This window comes from Tachysurus fulvidraco, chromosome 6 (assembly GCF_022655615.1).
Source record: "Tachysurus fulvidraco isolate hzauxx_2018 chromosome 6, HZAU_PFXX_2.0, whole genome shotgun sequence".
NCBI lineage: Eukaryota > Metazoa > Chordata > Actinopteri > Siluriformes > Bagridae > Tachysurus > Tachysurus fulvidraco.
In genome coordinates this window covers 10421097-10436168 of record NC_062523.1, presented here as the reverse complement: position 1 = coordinate 10436168, position 15072 = coordinate 10421097, and the positions used below count along the sequence as shown (strand labels likewise).

At 34.0% G+C, this 15072-nt stretch overlaps 1 protein-coding gene and 1 long non-coding RNA gene across 4 annotated transcripts; one reads left to right on the top strand and one right to left on the bottom strand.

Moving 5' to 3' along the window:
- Positions 1-1404: 1404 nt before the first annotated feature.
- Positions 1405-4394, bottom strand: LOC113654200. 2 transcript variants are annotated; one of them, XR_007140722.1, is made up of 7 exons: positions 4293-4394; positions 3958-4017; positions 3729-3833; positions 2005-3597; positions 1771-1830; positions 1545-1649; positions 1405-1419 (listed from the first exon to the last, which is right to left on the bottom strand). It is a non-coding gene; the product is annotated as an uncharacterized LOC113654200 (long non-coding RNA). The 2 variants fall into 2 exon arrangements; XR_003443312.2 differs by having other exon boundaries at positions 1771-3597.
- Positions 4395-6223: 1829 nt separating this feature from the next.
- Positions 6224-11494, top strand: si:dkey-205h13.2 (cartilage intermediate layer protein 1). Of its 2 annotated transcripts, none has more exons than XM_047814530.1 (7): positions 6224-6412; positions 8090-8162; positions 8266-8312; positions 8870-8903; positions 8996-9019; positions 9138-9309; positions 11120-11494. In XM_047814530.1, exons 3-7 carry the CDS (start codon positions 8301-8303, stop codon positions 11286-11288), a joined length of 411 nt encoding a protein of 136 aa, XP_047670486.1. In that variant the 5' UTR covers positions 6224-6412; positions 8090-8162; positions 8266-8300; the 3' UTR covers positions 11289-11494. The 2 variants fall into 2 exon arrangements, with proteins under 2 accessions (XP_047670486.1, XP_027020501.1); XM_027164700.2 differs by having other exon boundaries at positions 8074-8162.
- Positions 11495-15072: the final 3578 nt, after the last annotated feature.

Below are 15072 nucleotides of genomic sequence, written 5' to 3'. Positions count from 1 at the left end.
AATGTCATCTGATGAGAAAATGTTAATTAAATGCAAATCTTAAAATAATGTGCATGTGAATAAGTGTCTCAACTTAAAGAACATCATTAAATATCCTAATGGGGCAATCATGTACATTGAATAATATTGCAAGAAAAGTGCAAGACAAAAAATTACTGTAAATGAAATGTGGTAATCCTACACTGTCCTCTATACAAACTATTACAGCTGACATTTTACTATTTCTAGATTTTTCAATATAACTGCCAGGACAAGTGAGCTTGACCACCTGCAATGCATATGCACAAATAAACAATATCATGTCCATTTCAGGTCTAAGAAATTCTTATCTGTATGTCACCTTTAACAAAGTAATGAATTTTACTATGAATCGTAATCATAATAGGCATGCATTCCTTATAGAAGCCTTTTCAGGAAGCTACCTTGTCTGTCAACAGTTTATTAATGGAAACAAGTAACATAATCTCTAATGAACACGTCTTCTTCTTTCGACTTTTCCCGTTATCGGTCACCACAGCAAATGACATGTTTCCACCTAATCTATCCTCGGCATCCTCTTCTCCACTCACACCAGTTAACTTCATGTCCTCTTTTAACACATCTATACATCTCCTCTTTAGCCTTCCTCTTGACCTCTTACTTGGCAGCTCCATCTCCAACATCCTTTTACCAATATAACCATCTCCTCTGTACATGTCCAAACCATCTCAATCTAGCCTCTCTGACTTTGTCCCTAAAACAGCCAACCTGAGCTGTCCCTCTGATGTGCTTAATACTATTCCTGTCCATCCTCGTCCCCATACAGCATAGCCGGTCTCACTACTGTCTTGTACACCTTTCCTGATGATTCACATGTTTAAGTTTGGCACGTTTCACACCGGATACCCTTCCTGATGCAACCCTCTCTAATTGTCCAGGCTTGGAACCGGCAAAGAAATCACTGGATTTCAACCCCTGTTGCAAGAATCCACTAGATAATGAACACCAATGGACAGTATATACAAAACGTGAAGAGATAAAGACATAGCTTTTATTGCCGATGTCTTATTCATTCTTTTATGTCTTACTGAACTCCTATAATAATAGGGCAGGACAAAAACAAACTGCAATATTTATATGCTGATGGTAATTCTTTTATTTAATCAAATTAAGATTCACATTATTTAATAAATGAAATCAATTAATCAAGATATTATTTAACTGAACAAATCATGAATTCCAAACAAACTATGCATGAAAAAGAAATGAGTGCTGAATTCTAACTTTTTAGCTAATGATCATATAGAGACATCTCTGTGGCTTCTTTATCTTCTTAGCGGTTGCAGAAGTTGGTATTGCAGCAGGTAGCAGTGGTACCCGGTGCCTTCTGTTGCTCCTTACAGACAGACTCACTTATGCATCCTTTCATATAAGATTGGGCTATTGACAGGCAGATAAACTGTATTAAGTATTACAATATTACGATATATATTTGCAGGTTTATTTTTTATTTTATTAGGCTTGGTTTTTCACTGATTGAGATTGATTGTAAGTTGATTTCTTACGGGAGTCTATGACGGCACACACAGGAATTTTCAAAGAAGAGCCACATTCCTCTTGTCTACCTGAACAGCCTTTTTTAGCACACGCATAACACCACAAAGCCTCACCTAAAACAGACCAAATACAAGAGCAGCTGGAGGATTTCTGCATTTCAGCTCTAACCAATACAAAAGCATCAATTTTGCAAAAGATTTCAAATATATTTTAGTTTAAGATAAAAAAACCCACTGTAATTTATGAAGAGTAAAGCAACCAGACAAATGACAAACAACTTCATTTTTCTGATACCTAAAAAAGAAAGAAGGTTAACTTTAAATCAGGAAACTCATAAAAGTATTTTTATTAATATTAACAAAGTTTCATATTTCTAATATAAATGATAGCACATACAAGACAATGCATCATTATTATTACGAAAATTGTTTAAAAAAAATTAGTTTCATCTGTGTCTTGTTGACTCACCTACTGGGTGTTCCACTTTTTTTGCTTAATCCAGTGTCCCCCTGAATTTATATCAACATTTTGATTTTTATCCAAGATTACACATAAGCCCCAGCGAATTAAATTTTTACAGTATTGTTTGTGCTGTTCTACCAGCTACATTACACCCCATTATACCTGTCTATAAAATCTTTTCAGGCTTATTATTCTGTTCCAACAAAGGGAGAAACAATCTTTCACCCTCCTATTATGAAGTGTTCCAGGTACCGGGTAAAATTTCATCGCATTGTTAAGGATGTCTAAAGGAATTTCCAAACAAATTGTACATTTTGTTTTCTTTCATTCAATAGATGTTGTTCTTTTTTTTTTTAAAAAGGAAAAAATAAAAAGTAATCTAATGAGAAAACTTAGTCTTAGTGTCTTCTCATATTAGTGGCTTATTGAATAAAATTGCAAGTAAAACTCAAGATGTAAAAATCTGCAAGTGGAATTTGGTGGGAAATCCTTCACTGATGAAGTTCTTTAAATAAACTAGTAAAGAGATGATTAGTATTTCTAGATTTCTGGAAATGTCTGTGGAGTTCATCAGTTCATTCACTCTTAATTATGGAACACCAATTTAAGTAAGAGGTTAAAGCGAACGTACCCTACTGTACTGCATGAGCACAAAGAAACAATATTTCCATGACCAGTTTAAGAAATTCTGTTTTTTTTTACTTTTAACATATCAATAGATTTGACAATGAAACATAATCCTAATATTCAATTCAAATTTATTTGTATAGCGCATTTTAACACTAGACATTGTCTCAAAGCAGCTTTACGGAGCATAAAAACATAATACAAATTTAATACAAAAGTTCAAGATTAATATTAGACTTATTTGTAAATGTGTTTGTATTTATACCCAATGAACAAGTCTGAGGTGACTGAGGCAACTGTGGTGAGGAAAAACTCCCTTAAATGGAAGAGGAAGAAATCTTGAGAGGAACCAGACTCAAACGGGAACCTCATCCTCATTTGTGTGACACTGAAGGGTGTATTTATAAATATATGCCCACTTCCCTTAGAATAGCCTTTGAATCTGGTCTGTCAACAGCTTATTAATGTATCCAATCTCTGATGCTAACTCTATTTTATAAGTGTTCATTTGTCTAGGTAAGTCTTCAATAAAACTACCTTTAGTTTTCTTTTTCTGTGAAAACCAATACCACAAGTAACATGATCACTAATGAACACAAATGGACAGTATATACAAAATCTGTATAGATAAAGACATATCTTATTGAATGCCTTATCAAACTCTGATTATCACAGGGCTACAAAAAACTATTCATAAAGGCTGTTGTTAATTATTTTATTTAATTCAGATACAATTATTTAACAGAACAAATCATTAATTACAGACAAATTCTATATTATATGCCGGAAAAATAAAAGAGTGCTGGTTTTTAACTTCTGGTAAGTGATGATTATATAGAGACATCGCTGTGGCTGCTGTATCTTCTTATTAGTTGCAGTAGCTATAATCGCAGCAGGTAGCAGTGGTACCCGGAGCCTTCTGTTGCCCCCTACAGATGTACTCACTCATGCATCCTTTCACATAAAATGTGGCTGTTGAAAGACAGAATAATTTGTTGTTTTATTCAATAAACTGTATTAGCAGAGTGCACATGGATCTTAAGACAGGCTCATGAGACAGTGGGTTAAAATGTTCAGATAAATATTGTAAATAAATTTCTTACGGGCATCTACGGTGGCACAGACAGGGTTTATCAAACGTGAGCCACATTCCTCTCGTCTAGCTGAACAATTTTTTCCAAAACATGCATAACACCACAAAGCCTCACCTAAAACAGACCAAATACAAGAGCAACTGGAGGATTTCTGCGTTTCATCTCTAATCAATACAAAAGCATCAAACTTGAAAAAAAGAAAATTCAAATATATTATAGTTTCATATAAAAAACCTACTGTTATTTATGAAGAGTAAAGCAACCAGACAAATGACAAACAACTTCATTTTTCTGATCCCTAAAAAAAGAAAGAAGCTTAACTTTAAATCAATAAACTCACATTGTACAGTGGTAGTTTAAGTATATCTAGAATTTTAACATTAACATAGTATTGTATTTCTAATATAAGACAAATAAAAGACGATGTATTATTATTATTATTATTATTATTATTATTATTATTATTATTATTATTATTATTATTATTATTATTATAAGAACCTTTTCAAAATGAACTGACATTTTTCAAAGTGAACTGACACTGAACAGATTTATCCATGCGATTTTACTCACCTGTGGCTGTTCAACCGTTTGCTTATTCCAGGGTCCTCCTGAATTTATACCTATAATGTGACCTTTACCCACGGTTACTCATAAACTCCAGCCACAGATTTGTACATTTGTTTGTTAGGATAAACAAATTAGCTGGCATTGTTAGCTGTTTTGCAATAAAGGAAAGTTTCTTCTTATCACATTGTAACCTTAGACTGCACATAAACAATTATTTTGAACATAAAATCTATATAATATTGTTTAGATCTGATTTTACCACTTTTTTAAACATATTAATCCAGAGCCATGTTCCAAGTTTCACAAAGTTATAGTGGTAGCACGTGGGCTGAAGTATAATAATAATAAAAATAAAAATAAAAATTAAAATAGTTGAAATCTGCTTAATAATATTATGAATGAATACATTAAATATAATGTTCAATTTTATTTGTATAGTGTTTTTTTTTTATATCAATAGACTGTCACAAAGGCAGACTAACTGAATTAAGATAGATTTAGATACTTTATGAACACACCAGAGATTTCAGAAGCAACAAAAACACTCTAAGACAACAGGAGGAAGAAACATAGAAGAACCAGACTTAAAAAGAAACATATTTTCTATGATATATTGGGATTATATGGCATTATGCTTCCACAAAGTTTAATATTGACAACATATTCAGTTTAATTCTGCAATGTCCATGCTAATATCTATACTGGGTTTACATCAGCTGTATGTGCACATTTGCTTTGTTAATATTGCTGGTCAGATTTGAACTACATTTTATATACCCTAAACAAAAAGACTACCTTATTCCAGCCTGAAAGATGCCGCATTTGATATATTGTACATCTCAAAATATTCCAGCACGATGAGTCTGAAAATGCAGACAGAAATTTTTTATGGCGTTGAAAGCATTTGTCATTATGTATTGCCTTCAGTTCTGTGTTGAAGACGTTGCCTTTAGTATCGGACATAACTGTTGTCTGTGCGCAATGATAATGTGTAAAAGTTAATGCCTATGAAAAGTTTATAGCATTCTTCACAGGTCCTTTCCTTGGTTTTAGTTCAATGTTTCGATTCAGAGCCCCTTTCAACCCGTAAACACATTGTAATGTGGCAGATGGACACAGTTCGGAGAACTGGCAAAAATGGGTAAAAAAACATTTTAGTAATAAAGTTAAAAACCAAATATGGCAACAAAAACAATTCCCTAGCTCTAAATGCACCTTTAAGAGATGCAGTAACTCTGGCTGAAACTTAAACTAAAACCTAGTGTGTGTTTGATTATTTGGATGAAAAACAAAGATTTTGTTTAGATGATTGGGGATTTTAGTAATCTATTCATCACATATTCAGAGATAATAGAAATTATGTTAACTGGCTTGTACAGTTTTTAATTTTGTTGAAATGTTGAAAAAGTTGAAATGCTTTTGCCAACTGACTCACTTTGTTCCCATGAGTAAATCTATTCCGGTTACCTTTCACACTCTCCAAAGTCTGGCAAAACAAATAATCTATTTATGTTGGCAATTTTTAACTAAATACTGGCAGCTGGAAGCTTTCTCTCAATCATTTGTGACCTCATTTCACAGTACTTTATTTTTTATGTATGCTTTTTTGTGTGTTTACTGACAAAATATCAAAGGAAATTCTGGCTGGCTGACTGAAAAGAAAAAAACATCAGAAACCTCAGTTTCATGCTTATTTCAGGGAGCTATGATTTTTGACCTAAACGGAAATGGAACAGTGCTGAAATGAAGTATGACCACATGGCCACATGGTCATTGGTCACTAGTCAACAAGTCATTGGTCTATGGTTAGAGTAATGCACAAGGCATTTGGCATGTGGCTACACTTTGGTAGATGTGGAACACTGATATGTATACAGCTTTTGGTAATTACTGCTGCCCAAAATGATTCACCAGTTATTTTAAGGAAAGATTGGAAACAGCCTTGAAAATGTCCTTGAGTTTGCAAACTTACTTGACAAACACATTTTGGCTGAAATGAAACATCTCTAGAACAATAGATATTTTCTCTGAATCGATTTTTAAAGTGTTGGTGAAAGGCATTAAATGTTCACTGATCAGTCTCTGGTTATGGAAAGCTCTTGGGTCAAACTCTCAACACACTGGTAAGGCTTTAGTTAGCTACTGCTTGCACTTTATACCAAATGCCTTTTTGTCTGGACATTCTTTGTCAATGAAACTTGGGTAAGGCTCCACTATTAGTCTAGAGGGTGTAGCCGTAGACAGTGTTGCCCTTTGTGTACCTTGTTTTTAAGCACTAGAAGTGTCAGTATGGGTACAGCTGCAGATTGACCAAGACAACATGCTATTTCAGTTTAAGGGCTGAAAGCCCTGCACATTACTTGACTATTAAATTACTTGGACAGAAAAGGAAATTATGAAGTGTAATAAACACTGGGGCTTTTTGTTAAACTACTGAATTTCTTATTTCAGTTTTCAAATGGTCTGTGTGATGCTGCCGATGATAAAATCTATTAATCCCACAGTACAAACATGTCCTACTGTACATACTGTAGGCATAATTACTTGACTTTATTTATGCATTAATACAAGCAAAATCACTAATACTTTCTATACTTTCTTTCATACTTTCTTACCTTAAACAACATTTTCACACTCATCATGGTTCTGGTGCAATAGTTTTTTAGTTGTTAATTTTTTATTGTTCTGTCTGGGTAAAGAGCCATTTTGATATTCCATCTAAAAACTCTTTGTTAATCACCAAACAAATTCTGTAACATCAAATACGGTTCAGATATTAAGGCTTTACGGCCATGTGATTTCTTAATATCATATTAAGTTATTAATTTAATAAAGAATACATGAACAGCAAACAAAGACATTTTTGGCCTATTAAGGCCACTTTTTGATCACACACTAGGGTCTGGGTCCACTGTGAATATCTGGGATTATTTATCCATTAAAGATTGGAAACAAAAAGAAGATTTTAGAACAAGATATGTAAAAAGAAAAATATAAATATGTTTAATATTTAATATTCAAGATTCTCACTATTTATATGTGTCTATTCAAGTCGGCCATGTTAACTGCTTTGTACAAAAGGATAGATTTTACACATTCCTGATCTCTTCTTTGAATTTTGATCTAAAATCAACTACTTAGGCATCAGTACCTGGTTTCACTCTAACATTCCATTTATTAAACACACAAGACTTATCAGTTACACTTAACATAAGTAATATTTCATGTTATCACTATATTGTCGTGTGCAACATGCCATAATGTGTATACATTGTAAAAGCAGTGAGTAAAACTGTTATGTCCAGATACTTTTGTTTATTTCCATGAAGCAAATAGATAAATAGAGAAGAGCAAAAATCTTGTTTTCCTCCAATTTAATATATAAAAGCTTCAATTCAGTTATTTTATGTTAGAGCATGAATTGAAAACGGATATGGGAGTTTTTAGATTTAATAAATGTAGGTATGGGGTGTTTTTAGATATCTTTGTCGACTTTAATCATGTTTCTAATGTTTCATGAGGTGATAAAGAAATATGAATGGGTTTTAAGCCTTATTCCTGATCATTGTTCAGCGATCACAGATCAGTTTACTTACCAATTGTTTACAATGAAATCCAAACCCTGAAACTATGTGAAAAAAGATCATTTTTCACTTTAAACAAATGGTATAGTTATGGTACTGTTTCACTATACATTTTGACCCAGTTAAAAGCTTTTGTGTTAGTACTTAAATATTAGTGGCATACTTAAATTTTCCATGTGAATGTGGTATTTTTTATAAAGCCCTTTGTCCGTTCAGAGGTTTATAAGAGAAGCCTTATCAGATTTGGCATCAGAGAGACTGCAAACCTTCCAAGGGAATTACAGAATCGGTAAGCACTAATATTATTTCATACCATTTTCATACCATTTAATACCATTTCATTTAGAGTAGTTACTCTAAGCCCTCTAATATTTTACCCTTTAATATTTTAGTCTTTTAGCAGCAGCATTAAAGTCTAACTCACAGTATGAAGCTGTTGGTAAGTGTCATTTTCTCACCTTCAGAACAATACATTGCTGCACATTGTTTTTCTTATGTATCTTGCAAAATAGTTTTTTCTTAAATTCTTAATTTGTTTCCTAACTTTCTTAGTTGCTTAGGTTCTAAAATGTATTTATCTACTGTATGCTTGAGGTATGTTACTGTGGAAAACCTTGTAATTTTTTTTATGACTTCTGCATGCGTATCAACTTAGATCACAGTATCAAGTTAAAAACAGTATCAAGTTAGAGGTCAAAGTCTGCAGAAGGACTTTAATATATTCTGTAAGATGCTCAGAAAAACACTAATTTCAGCTTTCTTTATAAAACTGCACAAAGTCTACCTGAGATTACTGATGCATTGTTTGAAAGCAACATCTCTCATACCAAATACTCACTTTGTTCAGTTTATTACTGTTCACTGCGATTTACAGTAGATTTTTTCTTGTACAAAATATGTTTTTGTTTCAATTTTTGTGTGTCAATGTGTGTTACATTGTGCAGTTATTAATACTCAGTTTTCTAATTGACTGACTGTCACTGGATTTTATCCTAGATCTTAAGTGTGATTTTGATTGCTACACATACTGGTAAGGAAGAGGAAGAGCACTGGATTATTGTCATCAAAAGAAAATGTAGATATTTTTTCAGTTTTTAATATTTATGCATTTTTTTTTTGCAGGAGCACAACTTTTGGACAAAAAGAGTAAGAACAATTTGAATGACAGAACAAAGGTTGCTACGTAATGGCAGTAAGAATAGTGATTTCCCATGCATGTGTAGAAAATACTTGAAGGCTTTGTTTACATTTTCTCTTGTTGCAGTTTGTTTCACTCAGTGGTTTGACCGGGACAATCCCAGTGGGAAAGGAGATTATGAAACCTTGAGTAATTTGAGATCAGAATATCCAAGGAAGATCTGCACCAGACCTCTGAGCATTCAAGCTGCAACACTAACAGGTGTTACTGCTGAAAGCATTGGACAAGTGTTTCAAGCGTAAGTCTAACATGCATTGTGCGCTGTATATCTTGATTTTTAAGCAGAAGCACGGGAACTGTAGGCAAAAACAGGGTCATCTTCACAGTATGAGACTGTGCGAGAGACTCTTGTAAAGCTGTGTCTGTGAGTGTGTGATTGGAAACAAGTGAGTCTCATTAAAAATCTGCTGACTGAGAACAAGGCAATGTGATTGTATTGTGATTTGGGAAGTGTTAAGTGGGAATCTGTTGTGGCCCATATTTGTAAGCCTTACCTTAAGATTGTGGGGATTCAGGGGATTGACAGTCACCCCCAGATTCTCCACAAAACTGGCCTATATTCGGGAGGTGAACTGCAGGTCTGCTTTGAAGTGTGACGTTCACTAGGTCAAAGACTTAGTATACCATGAGTCTAAGTCTCTCTTAGCAGGATAGATAAAACAGTGAAAATTAAGTACTAGCTTAAATAATTCAGGAAGAGGTAGGTCTTCACCTGTCATTTGAGTGACTCAACTTTTTGGACATGTAGGGTAGTTTGTTCCACCACAAGTGCCAGAACAGAGGAGAGTCAATATATACACCTACCTATATATACAGTATCTCACAGAAGTGAGTACACCCCTCACATTTTTGTTAATATTTTATTTTAAATATTACTGCCTGACTATAGGTAAGACACACTTATCTTTGTAAGAGAGGAGTTGAGTGCACGTGGTCAGCGTCATACCTCTGAATATGACGCTGACCACATACACTCAACTTCTTTGGTCGACCATGGCGAGGCCTGTTCTGAGGGGAACCTGTGCTGTTAAATCGCTGTATGGTCTTGGCCACCATGCTGCAGCTCAGTTTCAGGGTCTTGGCTTCTTATAGCCCACACCATCTTTATGTAGAGCAACATTTTTTTCAGATACTCAGAGAGTTCTTTTCCATGAGGTGCCATGTTGAACTTCCAGTGACCAGTATGAGAGAGTGAGAGCAATAAAACCAAATTTAACACACCGTCTCCCCATTCACACCTGAGACCTTGTAACACTAACGAGTCACATGACACCGGGGAGAGAAAATTGCTAATTGGGACCAATTTACACTGTTATACAAGCTGTACACTCACCACTACTGTATCAAAGTGTCATTTATTCAGTGTTGTCACATGTAAAGATTATTATTAAGTATTTTCAAAAATGTGAGGGGTATACTCACTTTTGTGAGACACAGTACTGTATATACATAACCTGAGAGATGTTGGGATCAGTCAAGCATTGCTAGAAAATCTGATGGACCGTGTTGCAGTGCAAGGAGTGATAAGAGCTTTGAGATAAGAGAGTGCTGGTCGATTTTTGGCTTCCACAAAAGTAGCTACCTTGGCTCAGTTAATTGATTACTCTATCAGATCTGATCACAGCATAGTAATTAAATGGTGCATTGGTGGAAGTTCTCCGCCTTCATGTACACTTACAAAAGCTGACACAGCAGACTCCTTCCAAATGTGCTATATAAATTCTCCTCACATAAAAAAAAATCACCATACCAAAAAATTAAAAAATCCACTATAGCAATGAAAGATTACTATAGTAATGATAATGTATTTGGATCTTGCAGCTAGAACTATTGTCAAACTGCAGTTTTAATTAATTCATTAATTGATCAACACCTTCTAATGAATTACAATTGAACATTTGAAAATGCTGTGTAATTTGTTATATAAAGTAACAAAGTGTTAAAATAAGTCTACAAAATCATACATTTTCAGTGTAAAATATTTCAGTGTTTGATTTGATTTGATTTATTAGCTTGGCCTTTTCCTAATCTTTCTCTTTCTCTATCAGGTATGACACAGTTACTGGCTTTGCCTGTGTAAATTCTAACCAAAGGAATGAAGAATGCTGTTTGGACTATAAAGTGCGTTTTGGCTGTCCATGCCCTTGGCCCCCGATCAGGCCTATCCTTGCTGCATTGGAGGAAGACCTAGTCTTGGCAAATGAAACTATTTCTTAGATTCTGCTCATATGCGTGCTTTGTTTATTCAGCCATTTTATCATACTATCCAAAATTCTTTCATTAGGGCTTTGGTTCTGTCAGTGAGTTAGTCTTGTTTTTGGAGATGTTTTCTTAGGGTTTACTTTGGTGATGGAATGTAAAATGTTCTTGTATGCTGTTCTTATTATGAATTAAATAAAGCAAACAAAGTAAATTTAAAGCAATATCTGGCTATATTATTATTATTATTATTATTATTATTATTATTATTATTATTGATGTTTAATACTAAAGCAAAAAAAATATTGTGCTGCAAAAATATTGAGAGAAAACTTGTGTCACAATGGTCAATGGAAACCAAAATCATCCACAAACTGACGGCTGGTTTCAAAATCACATCAAAAACTCTGGTTCGTATAATTGTGTTGTAAATTAGCCATGTGAGAGAGACAATTTGGATCTTTACATTTATTTTAGTTAATTGTGGTCTGCTTAATACAACTCCGCTTTATCTGCATGATCCCCCCAAAAAGGTTGTAGCTAAGCAATGAACCTCTTTATAATAACTTTATTTTAAACACTAAATCTGTCAGTCAGGCTTCAAGCATCAGGAAAGCACTGTATTGGTTAAAGTTGTAAATGACCTCCTATTGGCCTCCAATCAGTGTCTTATTATTATTTATTATTTATATTAGCCTATTATTACTTTATCTCAGTGCAAATTTTGGTACTATAGAAGAAGCAGAAGCCAGCTTTAAATATATGGAATGTGTAAAAGCTACAGTAGGAAGAAATTCTAATGATGTGTAAAACACTGAATGATGTTGAACCATTGCACCTCTGTAAACTTTTATGATCTTCCATATTTCCTTTAATCAAAAGGTGCAGATTCACTATTATATCAACTTGCCATCCAGGAATAATCCAGCCTTCCATTTGTTATTCAGAAGTTAGCTACACTTTCAATCCTTAAGTATAGATACTGTAGATTTATACCTTCTATGAAATTTCTCAGTATTCATAAAGAATGATATGTTCTCATCTCTCAACCCTGAGTCTCTTAATGCCAATGTATTTATACAGAACACACTTTTAACACATCTACATTTAGCACACTTTACTTTTCTACTCCTGCAATCTAGAATGATTTATAACCCCATCATTTGATGTCACCAAGAAGAGGATTCCTTTCATGGTTTTAACCACATGTTTTTCTTGCTGTTGCTGTCTTGCTCTGTAACGATCTAAATCTGCATCTGGATTTTGTGAAGAAACTGCTTTTGTGACAGTGTATATTGTTATAAATGCAAAACAAATATAATTCTATTCTGTAGAAATCCAGGCTGTTTAGGACGTATCTGTCCTTATCGGTCTGTATCACAGATCTTATCGACTAAAACAGGTATTGTTGTTTAACTAGGAGCAACGGCTGTGAACAGGTTCTTTGTTTAATTTGATTTTAGGTACAGCCTATTCACAAGTCAAGGCTGCCTTAGTATGACTTGCTTGCATAACAGGCACTGGGTTAATTACAGTTTAGTGTAGTCATGATCAATTTATTTTCTTCCTCTCAGCATTATTCCTATTCATCTTTTTAGTCTTATTCTAGGCTTATACTGTATGTAGCTTCATTTTGTTTATATGCTTATCAGATCACATGATATGACGTATTGAGATGACATTAAAATCTGTATATGAAGGTTTGTATATGCCTTTTTTATTTTGTGTTAAATAAGTTCACAATTGTTTTTTTGGTGTCATATTCTGGCAGCTCTTAGAGTAATTGTCTTAAAACAATAAAAAAAGCAAAATATTATCATCATTTTTACACAAGATACTAACACTACACGTGGACTTGTGAACAATAAAGGCACCTAATTAAAAAGCATACATGCCAGAATTTTATAAATGTCCACTTGTGTTCAATATGCTCAAATATCTTCTCCTCTGGATGGTTGGAAAACAGATTAATATGTTTTTTAATAGAAGAGAACAAGCTACAACCAGATTCTATTCAGAAGTCTGCAGCTGTGGGCCTGACACCAAAAAGAGAAGAGGAACAGCTGTGGAGGCCTCTGGCCCTTTTCTTTAGGGAGCAATACTCAAAATTCTTGCTATTCCACAACAAGGACCACCAGTCAAAGCTATCCTCATTCCTTATCTGTATTTTCATCCATTAAAATAAAACAAAAAACAGGTAGAACACGTTGGATAGTAAACCTTTTCAGTAACTATAGAGTAACTTCAGAGCATCGCATAGAGAACACATTCAAGCTGAATGTCAAATGAAAAATATAACAGCTGCACTGTGAGTGAACCGTTTACTAACACAGGATAAAGTGTAAAACACTTGGACAACTAAAACTGAGAGATTTTTCAGGTATAAATCCACTCTATTTCAATCTGAGAAAGAACATTACAAACTATTTTAGGATTGACTTGGATGCATAAAATCCAACTGGAAACCACAACCCTCTTAAAATGTCAGTTTATTTTGGGGAGCTTGGTTTGGAAGCACATCATGGAGGCCTTCATTTTAACTGATGAATGTATGCTGTACATTTTTCTTTTATATTTACTGTCGACATAAATCAGAAGTAGATCTCAAAAAATAAAAAAAAATCATATAAAGACCAGTTGTGTCTACAGTACATGCAGCAAACTAAAACATGTGTACTGTATGAGTAATAAAATACAGTCTAATTTAGAGAGAAGACATTTGTGAATCTGTTCAACATGCCAGATGTGTCCTTGTCTCCACACATAGTAAAATGAAATAAAACAGACCCATAGTCCTGAAAGCATTCCAGATATATTAGAGTGGTAGTACCAGGTAATGCGTTAATGAGGGAAGATGTGTGTAGTCTAATTTTTTTTATATTTTTAGTAATTGTATTGTTGCACTGTATTACTGTGTTGTATTTTAACACTGAAATTTTATATCACATTATGTTATTATTGTTAGTGTTGATACATATGAGATCAAAGTTATCCTTTTCTTTAGTCTTATCAGCAGTAACCGGTCCGTTCGGTACACCTGAGAAAACAGTGGGTGTTTTAAGATCACAGTTTTTGCCATTCGTCTTATGAATGTTCAGCAGTAAATCTTAGATATTTGCCTCTAACTTTATGAAACTTGACTGAAATGATTGTAGCTTCTGATAATGCATTCCTTAGCCTGATAGCAGGTTGTGTCATGAAACGGTCTGTCAGTGGTTAAGACTAAGCTGCATTTATTTCAGTTGGCAGGAAAAGTTGGTTTGCTTTTATAGTTTGCTCACTAAACCTATTATCAATGCAGATCAACTTGTGCTTCATACTCATAGTTGAAATTCTCACTGTTTAGAATTATAATATCTGCATCTATCTGTTGAATGAAAAGTTCATACATTATCGCAAAACCCTATAGACGGGCAATTCAATTGGTGGCCCGTTGGGCACATCCTGCCCACTCTGGCCTTTCAAGTAACCCTGCGCGAAAAAGAAAACTCTATAATAAATGTAGTTCAGTCGGACAATGAAACCTACAGTTTTGAAGTGACACGCGTCTGTTCCGTTCCGTTCCGTTCGATTAATCATGCAAGTCCAAAAATCAAGCACCAAACAAGAAAACTCAGAGTTGTTACTAGACATTTACCATTCTAGTTTCTTTAAAAAAAAGTACTGACACATTAATGGACTGGAAGTTTTGGCTAAACAGTGATTTACAAGTTCACTTATTTAGTAGATTAGCCAAACCTAAACCTCTGTAAACTGCAGTATGACTCATAGTTGTTATTCCATACTGCCTGCCAAAATTGGT

What these genes read in the sequence shown, in the direction of transcription:
- si:dkey-205h13.2 (XM_047814530.1), top strand. An exon ending in ACAACTTTTGGACAAAAAGA is followed by an intron (nt 9,020 to 9,137) that starts GTAAGAACAATT and finishes CTCTTGTTGCAG; the next exon opens with TTTGTTTCACTCAGTGGTTT. An exon ending in ATTGGACAAGTGTTTCAAGC is followed by an intron (nt 9,310 to 11,119) that starts GTAAGTCTAACA and finishes TTTCTCTATCAG; the next exon opens with GTATGACACAGTTACTGGCT.